Here is a 19,815-nt window from a genome sequence, read left to right on the forward strand (position 1 = left end):
AATTCTTACCGTTTTACAGTCTGTTGAAAGTGGCTCTAGCCCAGTTTATAAAAGTCAGCACGGCAGGCCAACAAAAATAAATTAGAGGAGAAAAGCACATATCCCAGTCCTGAGCAATAATTGCCAAGATTAATCAAAACAATGAATTATACAGCTGAGGAAGCCCAACGCTGTTAAATGCTCCCTAGGTGTGTATATTTGTTAACAGAATATGTGGGAGATGTTTAGGCCATGCTATTTTTTTTATTGATTATGCACCTTGGGAGCAATGAGCTATACAAAGAGCACAGTCCATTTTATTATTGTTTTATTAGGCTAACAAATACTCCCAGGTTTCTGTCCCACTCTATCCTATTTATTCTGCACTGGTTTTAGTAACATGTTTGATGTAAGAAGAAAAGATCCCAACAATATTTGAAATTATAATGAGTTATAATAAGAGATGGATGAGGATATTATTTTAAATATTTTAGTCACGTGAAATGTGTAGAATGAGTTGGCATTTTACAGCCTCACAGAGGTGTTGTCTTGCTAATGCTAGTGCTGATATGATACCAGTTTTTGCAAGCAAGATAGCATTTTTTTTTTTGATACCGTACTTTGAGAAATATAAACCAAAGCCAAAGCTCTCAGTGATATTAAGTGTAGCAGCCGGAAAGGAGCATGCCTGTATGAAGTACAGTCTGATTTTACAGTGACAGTTTTGATTAAACAGATCTGACCAGACATTCAGTTTCAGTGCTTGACAGTTTTTGTGAATTGGTCCACCCGACAGCATTGTAATGGTGTTCTACCAGACCATAGTCTGGACCATTTTCTCCACAGGGAGAAAAAGAAGGAGCGAGTCAGAGGGGAGGAAGTAGTGAGTCCACCGGTCCTTGATGAGTTGGAGGAAAGACTCTGCACAGTTTGATTTTCAGACTTTTTCTCAGGGGAGCTACATTTTTCTTATGTTTATAAACCCAGTTTTAGAGCTATTAGTGAGGCAAATCTAACAAAATGTGACTCAACCTACATTCCACTGCAGGATCTCATAAAGCCTTTTGGCAGTGTAACGTACTCAATAACTTCTGACAAAGATTTTTACAGAATAATGTGGGGACTGGTATTACTTTTCCCTCAACTCCTTTTTGGGTCCTTACGCAGACTTGGAGCAGTGCTGAACTAGGTTGTTCTCACTGAGTTTTAACATGTGTAACACATAGTCAATCTGTCTGCTCGCAGTCACACACCCACACACACAAAATGGTGCACTGTGAAACGAAGGGATTCGTTTAATTTCCCACGTCATCTATTTCACTCGCGGAGCTGAAAGCTTGCAGTGATCCAGTATATCGCAAGGAAATGGCACAAAACACAAGTATGGTAAAAAATAGTAATGTGTTTCTTATTTTTTTTAGAGGGTTCATTCCCTTGTCTTTAATCGGCTTCTGGCTCAAAGTCTCAGGAGCATTTGATTAATATATTTTGATTAATAAAACAAACAATCAACAATTTACATTTAAAAGTAAATGCAAATGTAGAGAAGACTGTAACGTACAGCAGTACTCTGCAACGGTGTATTATTAGTCTTCCAAACTGTGTATACTATATCAAATGTTTGAAAGACAGGACATTTTGACAGAAAGGAGGCAATTATTTATAAATGAAGGATGTTTAAAGAACAATTTAAAAAAGGATAAAACAGAAGTTCTCTAAAATTAGGATAAGAGAACGAGTCATGAAAGAAATGAGACAACAGATAAAAGCATTGCCTGATTGACTCTGGTGCTTTATCAGACACACACACACACACACACAAACGCACACACACACACACACGCACACACACACCAGGCAGATGTTGCCCCAACACATATGGTTTGTGTCACATCATCAGTGGATTCACTCTCATGGAAACACACATGGGAGTTCACTAAAAGTGAACTACAGCCCTCACTCAATTCCTCCATCTGTCCATCTCCTCCTTCTTTTATCTCTTTCCTCCTCTCTCAAGCACACACACACATGCAGGGGAGACGTAGTAATGTGTACCAGGTGTGTGTGTGTGTGTGTGCCAGTGGGACGCCAACCAACAAACGGAGCTGATGCAGAACAAAGGAACACAGCTATCAAGTCGCTGTTCTTATCATCCTCCCTCCCTCATTCCTCATAACTTGCTCTTAAGATGTTTAAATTGCTTGTAACAGCAGTTCGAGCAGCTCTGTGTGCTGAGGCTCAGGAGGTAGAGCCACAGCCGCTAATTACAGGGTTGGTGCTTCGATCGCTCGCTCCTTCTGTTCCTTGAGCTGAAGATGCTGAACGTGTGAATGAGAGCCGTCCTTCAAAAAGGTAGAAAAGTGCTACATGAGCACATTTAACATTTAGCTCTGTAGCTGTCACATCATGCTGTACGTAAGAACTCTATGAGGCTACTGAACACACACTACCCTTCCTGTGAGTCAACCTAACCCTAAACTGAAAGCCTTTTCTTCACTGCCTGTGATGATTCTCAGTCATGCAGGTCATGGTTCTCCAAGGAGGCTTGAATCTACAAGGCAAACGGACTTAAAACATTCCCACTGTCATTGATACCACTTGGATCGTCAACGGCAGCCGTTTGAGTCATTGCAGTCACCTGAGGCCAAGTGTGTTCGACTGTCTTTGGAGCTCTCACATGAGGCCGACTGTGAATGTTTGTTAAATCCCCCGGGAAGGGATGAAAGGACAGCATTGTAGGTGGAGGATCAGTCGCAGACCTCCTCCTCTGTTGAGGGATGGTTTCTCTGTTTTGCCGTAAATAGCCTCCTTCGCTTCTCTTTCCAAACCATCTGTCCTCACTATCCAAAATATGCACTCTGTTGTCAGGTGGAGGTAAACTGCTGAGTGTTGACCTGAGGAGCTGGTCCTTCTCTGTTGAGCCATGCGTTTGTTTCAGGGTTATTTAGTTTCCCCACAGTAATCTGTCACACAGCTTATCAGAGGCTGTTTGGTTCCAGCATAAAGGGCACAGGAATAATTCCTGCTCTACCCCTCCCCATAATCCTCTCTATGAATATCTGCACAAAAATAGTTAAATATTTTCTACAGAAAAAAAATTCACACCTTCAGCTTTCCCTCACTTATATAGGTTGTGATGTCACAAGGACAGGCAAAGCAGCCCAAATGTCCTCATGCCCAGCTCCTCCTTGTGGTGGTTCCTAAAGCAATCCCAGGCTAGGTGGGACATGTAGTCCCCCCATTGTCTTCTTGTTTCCCTTGGGGTTTCCTCCCAGTTGCGAATGAATATGTCTATAGGGAGATGTCCAGGCCTCTCACTGGACGGTGCTGAACCTCACCTTGTTTGCTTCTCACTCTGCTGTTGTAATCAAAAGGAAGTGATAGAAGAAGAATATGTTGGAAAGAGCCTCATGAAGCAGGAAGTCATCCCTCTGTGCCAGTCTGAAGCCCCCGTCTCTCTCTCCTGCTTCGATTTGGACAACCCAGTGCAACAGCTGCAAACAACAGCTTGCTAGCCACACGTATAAATTGTAATTCCTTTTTTGTGTCGTCTCCTTTTCCCACAGTCACTTCCTGTCCCTCTGCTGATCAAACTTCAGTGGTTTAATCTGATGTCTCACATTTACTTTGCATAAGTGCCAGTTGTGCCAGAATTGTTATCAAATCTGCACCTGACTGATTCTGTTTTCTGATTTATGTCTTCTCGAAAGTTAATGAACCAACTGGTCTTCTAAAACCTTTGCATGTTACTAACAATAAGCCTCATGTAAGTGAAGCAGTTTGTCCGCCACCTGCCACCAACACACCATGTCTTTATTGTCCAAGCTTTCTTCCCGTCTCTGTTCAAAGTAGAGTAGTCAGCATCCGTTCAGTAGATTTATTGGGGATGGAGAGAAAGCACAGAAAGAGATTGATCAGGGGAATCACAGAGAGAGGAAGCTGGCAGGTTTTTGGCTGAAGCCATGTGGTTGGAGAGGTGAGGATGTAAACCACTGAACTATTTTGAAGTGTTTTTGACTGTCCGCTTGATCTCCTTTCATTCTTCCTCTGCTCTCTTTCCTCCAGCCGTTCCTCTCCTCTCACCAGCTGCCGGCTTAAGCTCGCTCTGGTTGTTGTACAATTTTTTGCAAAGGTCTGGCAAAGGTCTAATGTGCTTTTCGGAGGGATTTTGGGAATTTGTTTCTCTACATTTCGCTCATGTACCTCAAAGCCTGACGTGTTTGTATCTGTGTGTGTGTGCATAATCAAAGTGGAAAACAAGCGTTTGTGTCCTCTGTAGAATCTCATTTAGCATAAAAGTGCAGTTACACATGATCTATAAAAAGTTTACTGAATGAATAGATGTTGTCATTCAATATTAGCGAATGTAGCACTGCACCATCAATAAACCAACGCTCATAAAACACCTTTAACCTCACATCAGTATGTGAAATCAGCCACTGAACTGCATGCTACAATGTGGGCCACCAGGTCAGATTACGCAGGAAATCTGCTGGATTACTTTGCAGGAGAAAACATGAAGAGGATGCTGTTCTCCACTTCAAAAAGCGCTTTCAGGTTCTCAAAATAGCCGATGGTGGAAGATGAGAAACGCTGGGTGGAAAATAACTTCCAAGTTATTTTTTGATTTTCGGAGGGTGGATACGAGAATATTTCTCAGAAGAAGAAACATCCTGTGTTGCAACAAGGTTCATTTGAAGTTTGGTCTCAGCTTTAAGAGATACTTACTAATACCACGCAGGCTCATGCCAGTACCCTGAGACTGAGGCGTGCAGTCATTGCTACAGTTTTACGACTCTCATTTTTCAACCATGATTATACATCACAGAGACTGACGGATCGCCAGTCGTAGGGTTTTGTAGAATTAAGGTTAATGAAAGCAGTATTGCTCAGTTGAAAGTATAAAAATGGATATTTTTTATATTGGTGCTGATAAACTAAAGGAATAGTGCAAACAATACCCAATCCTAAATGCTACACATGTGTACTGTAAGGTGGGAAACATAAAATAAACTCTGAACAGCTGATGACAAGCTGAACACATAAATTAGCATGTATAGTTTTTCACATTGCACCCGCTGAACTGGTGACCGCGTATGGAGAGCGAGCACATCTGGTCTGTTGCTGTCTTTCTTTGTCTCTCTTCCTCTCTACCTTTTCTCTGGACCGCTTTCCACTATTTGTCTTTCATCTCTTCTCTCCTTTTCAACTGACACTCACTTCTTTCCCCCCTCTATCCACTCCGAAACCACATCTCTCCTCCCCTCCCGCTCCCATTTCCTCTCCTCCCTCTCGCTGAGTGTGGCTGTCATCCCTCTATCGTGGCAGGTGAGGCCATAAAACAGCAGGAGAGGCTGGAGGAGGGCCGCGAGACAAGGTGTGCATGTGATTAATTGTTATACACACATCCGAGGAGCTCCTATGCAAACTGTGCGCACGCACGGTCATTAATCTAGGCGCTGTTGTTACAGTGTGTGCTGTGCCGTGTTAAACAGTAACATCTCTGACCTCTGACCTCTGCCGTGTCTACCGCTCTCTCTCTCGCACACATAACTCATCATGTCGCCTTCAAGGCCAAACGTGTCTCTCAGCCCCTCTAACACAAATACAGTGTGTGTATACATTGCAGTGATTTACAACATCCAAGTGATATTTGAGAGTGTAAGGTGCGCACCACATACATACCACAAGTATTCTCATCTTAAATCCATTCGCCTCGACTCCCCCTTTCTCCCCTCTCTCGCCGTTCTCTCCCCACTGTTCTATTGACTGTAAAATGAGAAATACTCACATTCATTGCTGCAGTAAAACGAGTAAAAAGACTCTGTTACATGTGAAAGTTTTGCGTTAATAATGTAGTAAGTAAAAGTAGAGGTTATACAGTATATGACTGTAATAAGCGTAGTGTAGTACTTACGCAGAGTGGTCCCAGTCATTGTTGGTCACCGTGGTGGAAATTTGTCACAACTAAAAGTACATGAAAATATAAAAAAGAGACATTTAAGACCTCATCAAAGCATTCCTAATGTCTGTGTAGAACTACACTGAGTGCAGGGTGTAAACAGAAGGAAAAGTTTCAGGCTCAGGTTTAATATTCCAGTTGCAGTGGGGGACTATATCTTCTGTAAATAGGAGAGCAATTATTATAATTAGTATTTACTTTAAAAGCTATTATTCATTGTGCACAATATGATGGATGGATGCGTTAAGCTATCGAGCCTCGGTGGCTTTTTACAGGGATACCCCCACCCCACGTCACTGACTGTGTTGACCGTCATAACTACACTGTTTCCATGTCCACAAATAAGATGCACAAACCACATTGCTACGTTTATGTAAGCACAGTTTCTACGATTTCCTTTAACCTTAATGCGCCTCTGGGCTGAATAATCACCCAGCGAGGGAGAGCAGAGGATGAAGGAGAGGAGAGGTGTTGAGCCGAGGCAAGGAAGGAAGTAAAGGGCGGCAGCACAGAGATGAGAGGTCATGGAGGAGAAGAAGAGGAGTGATAATGTGAAGACAGGAGACAAAAAGAACCGTGGATTATTGGAAGGGATGGGAGGGGGAGACAGGACTAGGGGAGGGTAAAGGACGAGAGGAGAGGAATGAAAAATTAAACATGTCTGTAAGTGATCAAAGCGGCAGCAAAGGAGGAGGGGGGCGAGCGGGCTGGGTTTGGATGCAAGAGGGATTGTGTGTGTGTGTGTGTGTGTGTGTGTGTGTGCGTGTGTGTGTGTCTGTGTGTGTGTATGAGGTGTTTTTCAGGAGATTTTGACAACCTGAGCAGCACGTGGTCGAATGAAGAGACCCACGAGAGCTCCTTGAAGAAACACATCACACTTCAAGATCTGGTTACAATAGCGAGTGTGTGTGTGTGTGTGTGTGTGTGTGTGTGTGTGTGTCTTGTATTATCTCCCAGTCTCCTCATACCCAGACTCCTTGAGGAATCCATAATTAACTTACAGTGAAAAAGAAGGGAAAATAAGCTAAAGTGATGCTTCTCTCAGATTTCATCTTTTGTGGCCTGAGGCTTCAAAGGAGGCTGTAGAAGGTTCCTCACTTGCTTCTTCGTGCAGAACAGTGAGTGTGATCACCTTGGCAGTTTTAATTGATTCAAATGTGACAAGTCCATAAAAACTTGCAGCAATTGCAGCACTCATTGCATCACTGGTGTCCCTCCACCTAGTAAGACAGATTTCTGCCAAAAACATTGATGTTGATCAATGAGCAGCAGATAGGCAGTCTAACATGGGTGGAGTGGTCTGGATTGTGGACTGGCTGTGGTGCCTGAGGGGGCATGCGTCCAAACACCTGCAACGATTGTTTCCTTGAGAGACCACACACACGCACACACACACACATCTGACAAACTAATGCGCATCAAGTCTCTCTCAAGTCTCCCAGATCCCGGCTTCTGTCCTGTGGTGCAACTTGTGCCAAATGATACAATGTGTATAACTGATGATTATTTTGATTGTCAGTTATTTCCCAGATTAAACGTTTGGTCCTAAAAATTGTTTTTTTGTCCAAAACTCAAAATATTCGGTTTCAAAGTCTCAGGATATCAAAAATAAAAGAATAGTTGTATAAACAATGAAAAAGCCATAGAAAACAAATTGGTTGTTCTTTTTAGGCATGTGCACTGAGTATTTGGAACATATTGAACATATGGACGGACAGCATAGAATAGAAGGAGTCTGAGCTGTTTCTCTAAATATTTTGATTTTCATACGGTCACTACTGGAATCCATTGTAACCTACGTCAACCTAAGCTGACCGCAGCCTCCGTTCCCTCTGGAGAAGCCAACTGTAACCTTTTTACAGCCACATTTCAAGCCTACAGAGCAAGTGTGTGTAATACTCCAAAGAGAGATTAGGGGTGGAGTGTCGCTTTAAGCAAACCCAAACTTTTTCTTCCATGACTTAAATGAAATGAACCGACTGAACAACATTAAACAGCTATCATGCTTCTTGCTGAGACTCCATTTTATGTCCCAGAAGTTAAGAAACCAGCTAAATGTGGCTTTGCTGGCTTGGGTTTTTGATGCTGTTTGAATCCCGGTGACAAGTTACTATGTAGCGTTTGCCCTTTATTTTGTAAATCAAATGAATGCTTTCATGGCTTTAAATGCAGTGTGATGATAACCCTAATAGCCCACTTGTCATCTGAAATATTCATAGTCATCAGTCTGCAAATGAGCCTGTTTAACGCAGCTTTTAAAGAGAGACTTTTCTCGTCCAACGGTAGCCATTTATTTGTGCAAAGATGAAGTTTTTATGGCTTTTTGTTGACTCTGTTTGCTCCCCTGGAATCAGTGCGATGGAATAAATCGCAGAAATGATTGAAGCCAGGCTCGCTGAGGCAGACAGACAGACAGAGGGAGTGAGAGAGGAGGGGGGAGGAGGCTGGGGGTGAAACCGCAGTTTTTGTATGTTGTCTGGTTTTAATTTGGTAAGAGTCATCATTCACCAGTTCACTGAGGTGGCAAACCAGATGAGTGTGTGCTTCAGGAGTGTGTGTGTGTGTGTGTGTGTGTGTGTGTGTGTGTGTGTTGCTTTTGTGTTCCCTACCTGCTTGAATAGTGCTGTCTTTTCAAATGATGAACAGTCTGGCACTTATACTTTTTTTCTTTGAACCTGAGCTCTTTAAAGGAAGACATTTGGGGAAATACGGCTGCTTTTGCGTTCTGGTGTAGAGTTAGTTGACACCACTCTTGTAAGTGTCTATTAAATGTTGGACCACAGTCAGTAACAGGTTAGCTTAGCTGAGCAGCTAAGCTAACCTGGGCAGCAGGGGGAAAGCGCTAGCCTGCACGCTGTCTGCAGGTAACAAAATCTGTCTACCAACACCTTTGAGGCTCACCAATTGCCGTTTTTTATAATTGGCTGGGACCAGTTGCCAGGCAATGAGTGAAAAAGAGTCTCCACTTGGACTTTTCCATTGACACTTTTGGCCCTTGAGTCAAGCTGTGCTGCGCTGATTTGCGCTTCCATTACCAGTTGTAATGTGCCGAGTTGTACCAAGTCGCGCCTGAGAGGGACCGTGTCTGGAGTCGGGTCAAAGCGCGCCCCTTCGCCTCCAACTGGGTCGCGGTGATGTGAGTGATTTGTTACTTTTGGGTTAGCTGTCAGGCTAGCTGTTTCCCCCTCTTTCCAGTCTTTGCGCTAAGCTAAGCTAACACGCCTGCAGGCTGTACCTTCAAATTGAACGGACAGACTCGAGAGCTTGAGAATTTATCAAAAATGTTGAAAAACCACTGTTATAAGAAGAAATAGATGTACAAATTTAGTTTTTCACTATTTTTATCATGTGTGATGAAACAAGTGCAGGCTGTGTAACGGTAAAAAACAAGTGCTCTGTCCCTAAAGCCTCAGATTTTGTATTCTCATATTTGTTTGTTTATGTGCAGTGCCTTCAGCCATGTAAAGATCTGTGGGAAACCAGGAAGGTGCTCTCTCCGAAGTCCTGTGAGGTAAGACAGAGTGTGTGTGTGTGTGTGTGTGTGTGTGTGTGCGCGCGTGTGTGTGTGTGCTTCTAAGTCACAACACCCTCAGTGGTGGTGTCACTCCGCCTGCACCAGAAACTTGCTTTTGTTGGCACCGTGAAGCAGTTTTTTTGGAATGCGTATGCCACGACTGAGCTCTCCTGTGTGTGTTTATGCAAGCTTATGCGTGTTATGAATAACATGTTTGTGAGCTTTTGAATGTATACATGTGAAAGTGTGCATCGGTTCCCTGTGTATTTTGTGTGTGTGGCCCTAAATGATTATTTGCAAAGCCAGTCACTGTGGTCTTCAGATTAGTTTTTCATCACAATAGCTGAAGCATGTCACTGGCTGGATGGCTGACTGGCGGACTGGTTAGGAACACATGGTAATTCAGAGCCATTAGCTAAAGCTTGTGTTTACATTTTGCAGCCTTGTGCACAGACACACACACACAGTTGTACGCCCCCTTTCACAGCAGATCTCAAGGGCTGCCTTCAAAGTCAGTCGAAGTTTACCAAAGGAAACACTTTCACCTCTTCTGTGTGTTTTTCTAACCCCATATTCATGTTTATACATTACGTACATTTTATTTCCGTTGTGTGTCCACTGTAGTAATAACATTTCCCCCCTGTTCTTTCTCTCAGAAGCAGACGGAGTGTGTGACGAGCAGGGAGTTTCTGACCTCTCTGAGGTCGTCCCGTCAGGGCGACTGCCCTCCGCCTCAGCGAGCCACCGGGTTCGCCGCAGCCTGCGTGGAGAGCTGCTCGTCAGACCAGCATTGTCCCTCTCCCAGGAAATGCTGCTCTAATGGCTGTGGGCACACTTGCCAAGCCCCAGCCAATCTATATAAAGGTAAAGGCGAGTCCCTGGCAGCTGGTCAGGACTTGTTTGTAACATCTTGTGGGCTCTATTATAAGAGCTGCTGCACTGATGGAAATGGTTTAAAGAAAAATGTTTTTGATTGTTTGCATGAGTATGACACTGTGCTGATTACAAGTAATAATGCTGATATTTTTGGTGTACTGTCCCCTGCTTGTTACTCATAACACTGAACTTTTAATTGCTTCTTCGGAAGAGATGCACTTCCAGTACTTTATGACATCAAGCTCTTGTTCATGCGGTCTCATTGTGACTTGGTTTGGTTAATAGTGTCTGTCAGATGAATGAAATTTATTTTAACGTAAATAACAACACTTAAGTCCTTATTGTGCATGAATTACATAATAACCTAAGCCTAACCCCTAGGATAAGGTATTAATATGTGCTTTATCACGACTAACAAAGAGTCAATATGCATGATGATGATGATTCTAATATGCATGCTGAATAAGCAACTGGTCAATGGTGAATATGTGTACCTTCATATAAAGTCGTACCAGCAATTGCTGCGTGAGCAATCGGATCGTCTTAATTTGTATTTATATATGATATTAATTCACAGTTAACAGTTATAAAAGCACTGAATATTTCCACATATTCTGTAATAGTTAGATATGATGGTGTTTGAGATATCCTGTCAGTGTGCATCTACACCCCCTTTTCCTATGGCCAAGCCATTATTATTTATATATCCCATCAACCTAGGTCCACCTCAATCAGTTAGTGTTATCTGATGTTATGTAAATGCCTTGACTGTCAAATAACATCACTTATCTGTTTTGCCCTTCTGAATAAGAATATGATAATCCTAATTTAAGATGCCTCTGTCTCTCCCCCAGGCGTTCCTCTGAAGCCTCGCAGAGAGATGAGCTTCGTGGAGGACTCAGAGGGCCATGTGAAGGTGGCGTGGGTGTCAAAGTTCAATGTCAGCGTGGAGCCAATCGTTTACATGTTCCAGTCCCGCTGGAACATCGGGATTCATCCCAGTGAAGACCACGCCTCTCCGTGGACCACTGTTGCCATGGTAACTACAGGAACCAGCAGCCTCTCACCTTTCACCTTCATATGAGGATTAGAAAGTTTGAGATATGGACATCATGAAGATGTAGGACTCAGGAGTTGATGTGGAGTGCACAGTGATTGGTATAGAAATGTATTTGTTTACTCATGTTTTAACTGCTTTCTGCAGAGTCACAGAATCATCCTGTTTATCCCACCCTCTCTACATTCCCAGAGGATATTAGCTGTGGGGATGTTGATGTCAGGAAGCTCATTGCTTGAAGAAACCCATGTCACATGAGTCACTGACGCTATAAAATGGTTCCCTGTGCCTTTAACAGTGGAACAGCGCCATAAAGTTTGTAACATATCTTTACCTCATAACTCTCAATTTGCCTCGAATGATGAAACTTCTCAGCTATGGAGATGGATGTTAGACTCTGTTTCCACCTCATCTGTCTGCTGCCTTGCTGTCTAAACCTCTCCACCCCAGCCAGTCTCCCATTCTGCCAGGGTAAACCGTACGTCTGTGTGTGTGTGCATGTGTGAGTGTGTGTGTGTGTGCACTGTACATCTATGTGTGTGTGCCTGTGTGAGGTTAGGTAAATAAGCAGAGCTTAAAAAGGAACCACAGGCAGCCACAGTCGTTCCACCGGCTGACTCTGAATGACTGAACGCTCATTATAGACTTAAATAGATGGCAGCTAGTGTGTGTGTGTGTGTGTGTGTGGATGAGTAGATTTTAAGCAGTGATTACATTTGCACTGTCAGGGAGACAAAACATGTGAATCCTTAGCAATTTTAACCATAATTTTGGCAAATCATTTAATTTCACTATTATCAGATGGAATTCCAATCTGACTGTGTTCATCTGACTTTCCGGCTCGTTAACTCGTGAAACTTATACGTCTACAAGTATGCAGTGCTTCATGTCATGTTTTTGAAAGAAGATATAGAATGGATTTGTGAGAGATGAGAGACCATTTGTGCCCACAGTGGGCTTGGATTGAAGTGGAGTGTTTCTATTTACAATGAATCATAATAACAGTGAATTCAACATTAAGCCTGGAATCATGTTAAACAAATAGCTCGACCTTTTGGCAAATATGCATATTTGCTTTCTTGTTGTGAGTTAGATGAGAAGATCAATAACACTCTCATATATGTACGCTACAAATGAGGCTACCACCAGCAGTCCGTTAGCTTAGCTTAGCACAGCCTTGCTCTGTCTAAAGATAAGAGAATCTGCCCACCAACACCTGTAAAGCTCCAATTAACATGTTACATCTTGTGTCTTTAATCTGTACTTTAATCTGTAAAGCAACACACTGTTGTTTTATGGAGGGTTATGTGTCATACTTTTTCTGGGCTGGACACAATTACCTCCAAGAAATAGTCTAGTGTGACATATAACTTGTTGATTAGTCAGTTTTAGAGGCGCTGGCAAGCTGATTTTGTTACAGTTGGACAGTGACATGCTAGCTGCTTCCCCCTGTTTTCAGTCATTATGCTAAGCTAATCAGCTAATTGCTGTAGCCAGGACACAGACAGACATGAGAGAAGAAGCAATTTTCTCATAACTGTCAGTAAGAACGTGAATAACTGTATTTCCCAAAATGTCAGACTATTCCTTTAAATATTGGGAGTTCATGTGTTCTTAGGGTCGTTTTCAAGCATGTTGCACCTGTAACCACAAGCAAGAGTGATGTCATGGTGTCCTAGAGTACACCTGTAGTAAGACGGGAAGGTAGACCACTGGTGGTCTGGGGTTAGGGTTAGAGTTAAGTAGATAATTTAATCATATGAAGGGAAGTAATGAGCCTGGAAATGTTTAAAGTCTTCAACAAAAAGTATTTTTCCGTCATGCATGCTCTCATTATTACATGTGATGTGTTTTAATTTTTAGACTCTTTCTGAAGACGTGGTTCTGTCAGACTTGAGACCTCAGCGCTGGTACCAGTTCAGAGTGGCAGCCATAAACAGCCACGGCAGCAGAGGCTTCACCACACCCAGCAAACACTACATCTCCAGTAAAGGTAATACATGCATGAACACATACTCTCACTTTCTTTAGAGGGCTGTCATGACTGTCCCACAGAGAGCGATGATTCCTCCTGCGTGTTTCCACAACTTATCTGTGAATTTTGATATTCTGTCATGAGACATGGAGCAAAACACAGGCTCTTGCTTTCAGTATGTGTCATTTTATGAGAGATATTACACCACTCTACGGAAAAGCAGGAAACTCAGGAACATTTCCCTTCCTGTCCTTCCCTGTTCTTTGTCTCTCTTTCACTCAGAGTTGATGGATAAGGTACACACAGCAGGAAAACTATCAGGCAGTCCATAAAACACTGACAGGAAACAGAAAATACACACAGCTACACGTGCACATATTCTCACATACATGTACCGTACGCATACTCATTCAGGTGGTTTAGTGCCAGAGTGAAATCCCTGGAGTGGGTCAGTGAGACAGAGTGAGAGTAAGACAGACACACTGTAGGAGGTCCTCGCTCTAATGCTTACCAGACTTAGGTCATATTGGTGTTGCGCCAGGATTGGCTAGTGATATGAGTCCCCTGCCAGGATTGGCTAGAACATGTTTGTATGTGAATAATGACTTCAGGTTGGACCGAACTTTGGAAAAAGGTTCTTTATCAATTGAGCACTTATGGGAGATTATGAAGAGGTGTCTGCGATTGCATTTTCCACCGCCTTCAACAAAACACCAAGTAGCAGAAATCCTCATGCCTCCAGTAGAGTTTAGAGAACATACAACCTGTTAAAGGAATATTTGGACATTTGGGAAATATTCTTATTTGCTTTCTTGCTGACAGTTAGATTAGATAAGATTGATACCTCTCTCCTGTCTGTCCATTATAGATAAAGCTGGAATAATGCTTCTCTTGTGTAAGTGAATATAAACAGGTGCTGTTTTTTGGACTTATAGACGTATGTGTCTATTTTGATGTTTGACAGGCCACAATATATAGAAAAATTATGAAAAGGAGACAGTGTGTACAAACCTCTACATCTATGAAACAAATTGAAGTACTAGATTTCTCAATGTAAATGGGTGGGAAAGTACATGCTGAGCAAAAACACAGGGTGCCTTGAAGGTAGATTGAGTGGGTTTTTTCTAGGCTGGAAGCAGGAACTTCCTGAATTCTCCACTGGTTGCTTGCTTTTGTTTGGATTAAGCTGTAGAGGTGCTGGTAGGCAGTTACAGACGGAGCCAGACTAGGCTAAGCTAAGTGGCTGCTGGCTACCAAGCAAACAACCAGTGAACAATCAGTGCTCTGCTATGCAAACCAGCTGCTGGCGATAGCCTTACATACAACAGACAGGGATGACAGTTGTATTGATCTTCTCATCTAACTCTCTGCAAGAAAGCAAATACGTTGAATTATTCCTTTAAGGGTATGTGTGTTTGTGTGTGTGTGTGTGCGTGCACGTGCGCTGTATGTGTGTGTACTCGGAGGGCCAGGGTTAAAGGTTAAAGACACACTTAAACATTCTAAATACCATCTGATCAGAGTCAGAGGCTTGTGTTTCCAGTCCACTGGTGTGATTAGTCAGGGGCTGGGGGTCAGGGGTCACAAATCAGGAAGCTGGCAGATGTCAGGATGGTTGACGCTCCTCCACTGTGACCTGATGCTAACCAGAGAGAGAATTTGAATTTGAAAATCCCCTTTCCTGTTCATTCAGATGTAAGGGTTGCGCAGGACCTGCCAGCGGTGATTATAAGGAAACGTCTGAATCAGAATGTCTGATCAGAAAATTCATCTCAGTGTCTTAATCTTATGAAACAATGGACTGAAATTAGCTAATTAAGGGAGATGCACAGAGTGAAAAGGCCTCAGAGAAGAACGTCTGTTTTGGTTCTGATCTGACAATTACTGCTGGCACTAAGAGACACGCTGCTTATACCAAAGGAAAACCACTCATGCACACACAAACGAGCCAGATCTTTCAGCCCTTATATGCTCCCCCAACTTTGATCTCTGCCAAGCACAGCCCGGGGCCTGTGGGAGGCCCGCCATGGGGGATGTAGTTCTAATCAGATGCATTTTGTAGTTTTAATCAAATACAGCATTGGGGTTTGAGGTTCTAATGGGATACAGAGGCAGTGTTGAAAGAACAGTGACCTCGCGATTTAATCTTGGAGGCAAACAGTGACTTAGCGGTGGTCGCCTTTGGTCTGCGTTGTGGTAGCTACTGAAAATGGAGGCTTCAGGCTTCTCCAGTATCACTCACCTTTGATGCTGTAAACCTAATTGGTTTTGTAGACTTGAATGAGACCAAGAGGAAATTAGCCTTTTCCCCCTGGAATGGCTTCTATATTTTCTCTGCTGCAGCACATTAAAATCGAGTTATTAGATAACTCAGTACAGCTAGTGAAACGCCTCTGCTTTACTCCAATCACAATCTTAACCCCAATTAGTCTTCACTAAATTTTTGTAAAGTTTTAATGCTTCTTTGCCAGTGGGACAATTCATGACCAACAACACCATCAGAGACTTTTTTTGCCCCGGCTTTTGCCTTTCAGGCTACATACAGTCTGTCCTATCCTCTTGGTGGGGGTTGTTGTCTGAGAGGAAGACATGCAGGCACTACTCAGGGCTGTAAAAGTACCTGCACTGATTATTGTGATGATCATTTCTGCCATTTCTCTCTTGACAGTGTTTTTCTCTGACCGTCTCTCTCCGCAGACCCCTCAACACCAGAACCTCCAATAAATGTTAGAGTGACCAACGAGACTCTAGACTGGACGGGTTCACAACCAGGGACCCAATTCACAGAAAGGTAGATGAAAGATGATTAAAAAGATGCATTTCTTTGCTATTTTCCTTGTTGGGTTACTTGCTATGTGTCCTTTTAGAGCTTCATGCTGCCGATGTGGCAATCTGTCATAAAATGTGGTCAGGTGGATAGTCATTACCTGTCTGACGAAATTACAGTTCATCCTTGTTCAATCATATATTGCAGTGTCTTTTCTATTTGTGTGCTGTAATGCTAAACGAGGTCACATAAAGTTCAGACCATGACTTGGATCAGCAGCAATATTCCAATAAAACCTTTAATAACAGAGGTGAGGACTTAAATTGTAGCTTCTGTTTAACATGATAAAATGTCTGAGGCTATGCTGCACATACATAGAATAAATGAGAGATAGGAAACCCAACACTGGAAGCAGACGACAAACAAATATGTATTGCATTTATTTTGCTGCCCCTCAGTGCAAAAACATTTACTGCTGATCTTGACTTTGAAGGAAGTACCTTTCTTTCTGCTTTATTACCAGAAATTGGTTAACATCCACGTTGTGATGTTGTTTGACTTGTTGCTGTCTCTGCTTAGGTCGAGGGGAAGTGGGGTCACGGTGGCGGTCTTATTAAGCTGGGAGCCCCCCAGAGAAGGAGACCTGCCAGTCCACAACTACAGAGTCACCTGGATGTCTCGAAATTCACACACGGCACACAAGCACACGCTTCATGCGCACACACATACAGCGCACAGCAACATGCACACACGTCCCACACACCCTCGTGCTCCAGAGCAGGCTAGAAGGGAGAGCAACAGCAGAGTGACTCAGGGGGTAAGGAAACATTTTAAAACTTGATTTCACTAAATGAGAGAATATTGTGATTAATATTGTGATGAGGATGTGCACAATCATACAAACACTGTTTTCAACATACACTGTATAAAATGATGGGTCACTTTATGAGACTGTCTCTGAAAAGTAAAAAGCATTTTTTTACTGAATATTACAATTTTTTTATAATCCAAATGTTATTAGTACTTAATATTAGTATTTTTATTTATTTTATTTTATTTTGCCTTTTTTGTGCAGTGTTTGCACATCAGAAATGCACACATACAACATGGACACATTCACTACACACACATTGTCTAAATGCTTACACACTCACCATCTGTAAACCAGATTTTAGAACAGCTTAATATTCTGGGAAATATGCTGATTCACTTTCGTGCTGAGAGTTAGATATGAAGATTGTCACCGCTCACATATGTGCATGATTTACATTAAGCAACAGCCAGGAGACAGTTATCTTACAGTATCTTTAAGACTAGAAGCAGCTGAAAACTTGCCCGGCTGTGTCCGAAGGTAAAGAAACCTGTGTACCACCACCTCTGAAGCTTACTGATTAAAAAGGTGTATCTCATTTGTAACTGTACAAAACTTGCAGTGAAAACATGTTATGGTTTTACGGGGGGTTATGTGCAGGACTATTTCTTGGCCAGGAGCAGTGACTTTGTGGAGTCTCCACTGATTTCCTGGCAACCTCACAGTGACAACAAGACTTCAGGCCAAGAAAAGAGATCCTCTCGTCTAATTCTTGGCAAGAAAGTTAATAAGCGAATAATATTTAGCAAAACGTTGAACTATGTCTTTAAACCCTGAAACCAAGCGTTAGTCCTAAAACAGCCCTTCGGAATGTGTACCAGGCAAAACTTCTTCACTTTGGAAACGCCTCAGTTTGTTGGTCTGAAGTGAAATCAGGACTTACACACATTCTCTCTCTCTCTCTCTCTCTCACACACTCACACTCTCACACACTCACACACTCACACACACACACACACACACACACACACACACACACACACACAAGATGCATTGCTGCACCTGAGAGATTTTACTAGGTCTGTAAACCCATGCACCATACTCATGCGCATACATTCCTTGTTGTGTCCTGGTTGTGATTACTGCAGTGATTTTACAGGCCTCTGAAGTGTTCAAACAGGACAGGTTCTGTAAACAGCTACTGTACGCAAGCGGTGGTGCACACTGGAATAACTCACTTCTTATGATCATGGCAACTTGTGTGTTGTGTGTGTGTGACGAACAGCATTGCACAAGTAAAGAGGAAACAACACACAACAATGGAACAGATGGTGCTTCCATTTAAAACTCCTTTATATTAATTCAATATTACCCCAAAATAAAGAACCCCCTGTTGAACCACCTGTGGCCAGTATTTAGGGGATTATATGGAGACAAAGTGGAACTACTGTAGACTAAATTAAAGATGAGGATTTATTTTATGACCAAAAATGAAGTGATGATGAAACATACTCTTGCTTTTCTGCATGATTGTTGAACTTGCATACTTAAAACATGAAACTAACATGTATTGTATGTATTAAGTATGCAATACTTTGTACATGCACACCACTTTAGATCTGGTTTTGATATATTCATGCTGAAATCACTCTCTGGCACGCTTTCCCAGTACTTTTGGAGACATATTGTGCATATGTTCCTCAGACAGACATACCATTACCTTCATGGGACGTAACTTTGTTAGAGTGCTATGACAACACGCAGCCTTTCCAGCGGTGAAATAAAACGATAGCTTAGCCATGTAGATTGACTGACAACAGAGAGAAGTGGCTTTCCTGCATTTGGATAACGTGTTTAACTCAAGTCAAAGCATCTGGGAATGTACCGACAACATGCCAGTCACTACAGCATGAGGGCATTAGTGAGAGAGCGTATCAGCTGTCAGAAAGGTAAAGCACAGGAGTTGTGCAAAGGTAGAGTTATTGTTCCTTATTGTAGCTGTAAGACATGTAAATGTGATAGCAAACATTATACCAAGAGAATTATGGGATGTGAAGTTCTTTTACAGAGTAATGAAGTGAAACGTTGTCGTCTTGTTGTTGCTCAATTCAAAGAGGAACTTTCTTGCTGTATTATATTTAATGCAACAGTAACAGTCAAGAGAGTGGATTTTACTATGATGATTATAGGTGTGATGATGATGTAATATGTTCGCAATGCACCTAAGTCCAGTTAGTAGCACCAAAATACCCATAATCACAGTAAACAACACAGATATTACAGCTTTGACGCAACAGGTTGTGTAGCGACTGAACATTTTTTCTCCAAATTAGGAAACCTTTGCACAGGATCCTTCAGCTTTGAACCTGCTCAAATGTTCAACTCTAATGTGGGCATTCACTGCAAGGAAAGAGACAAAATAATTAAAAACATAAACAGCAGAGTTTCAGGGTTTTAATGCAAGCGCACTCATATGGACCTAGCTATCCTAAGTAGTGATGGCGATCCCAGACTGAGCCTGGTGGAGCCATTTATCTGTAGTCTGGTCCTCTGTTCTGCTTGGTTGGGAGGCCTGGAATTTAAATGAGGCCCCCTAACTAGTGTTTCCTACTTGCAGCTGCATCTAGACACACACAGAGACAGCAGCATCCCAACAGGTAAATAGGAGACAGAATAATATTGGTGTAAAATAGTTTTCTTATCATGGAAAGCATTAATATTTTATTGCTCTCCATTAGCACACCGTAATACATTCTCGAGATGTATTTAAAGCATATATCCTGTCAATCAGGAATGTATGTGGGACTGGAGGGATTTAGCATTAAACCTGAAGTAAAACAGGGACTATGAAGAAGTATTCAAACATGGAGAAGC

At 42.4% G+C, this 19,815-nt stretch overlaps 1 protein-coding gene across 1 annotated transcript in view; it reads left to right on the forward strand.

Annotated features, from left to right (window-relative positions):
- anos1b (anosmin 1b) overlaps window positions 1-19,815 on the forward strand; it is a 40,735-nt gene that overhangs the window by 13,706 nt on the left and 7,214 nt on the right. The window contains exons 3-8 of the mRNA XM_041935764.1: window positions 9,390-9,452; window positions 10,112-10,319; window positions 11,186-11,370; window positions 13,252-13,381; window positions 16,061-16,154; window positions 16,710-16,947. Coding sequence (XP_041791698.1) covers window positions 9,390-9,452; window positions 10,112-10,319; window positions 11,186-11,370; window positions 13,252-13,381; window positions 16,061-16,154; window positions 16,710-16,947 — 918 coding nt within the window. The remainder of the gene's footprint in view (window positions 1-9,389; window positions 9,453-10,111; window positions 10,320-11,185; window positions 11,371-13,251; window positions 13,382-16,060; window positions 16,155-16,709; window positions 16,948-19,815) is intronic.

This window comes from Chelmon rostratus, chromosome 4 (genome assembly GCF_017976325.1).
Source record: "Chelmon rostratus isolate fCheRos1 chromosome 4, fCheRos1.pri, whole genome shotgun sequence".
Classification (NCBI taxonomy): domain Eukaryota; kingdom Metazoa; phylum Chordata; class Actinopteri; order Chaetodontiformes; family Chaetodontidae; genus Chelmon; species Chelmon rostratus.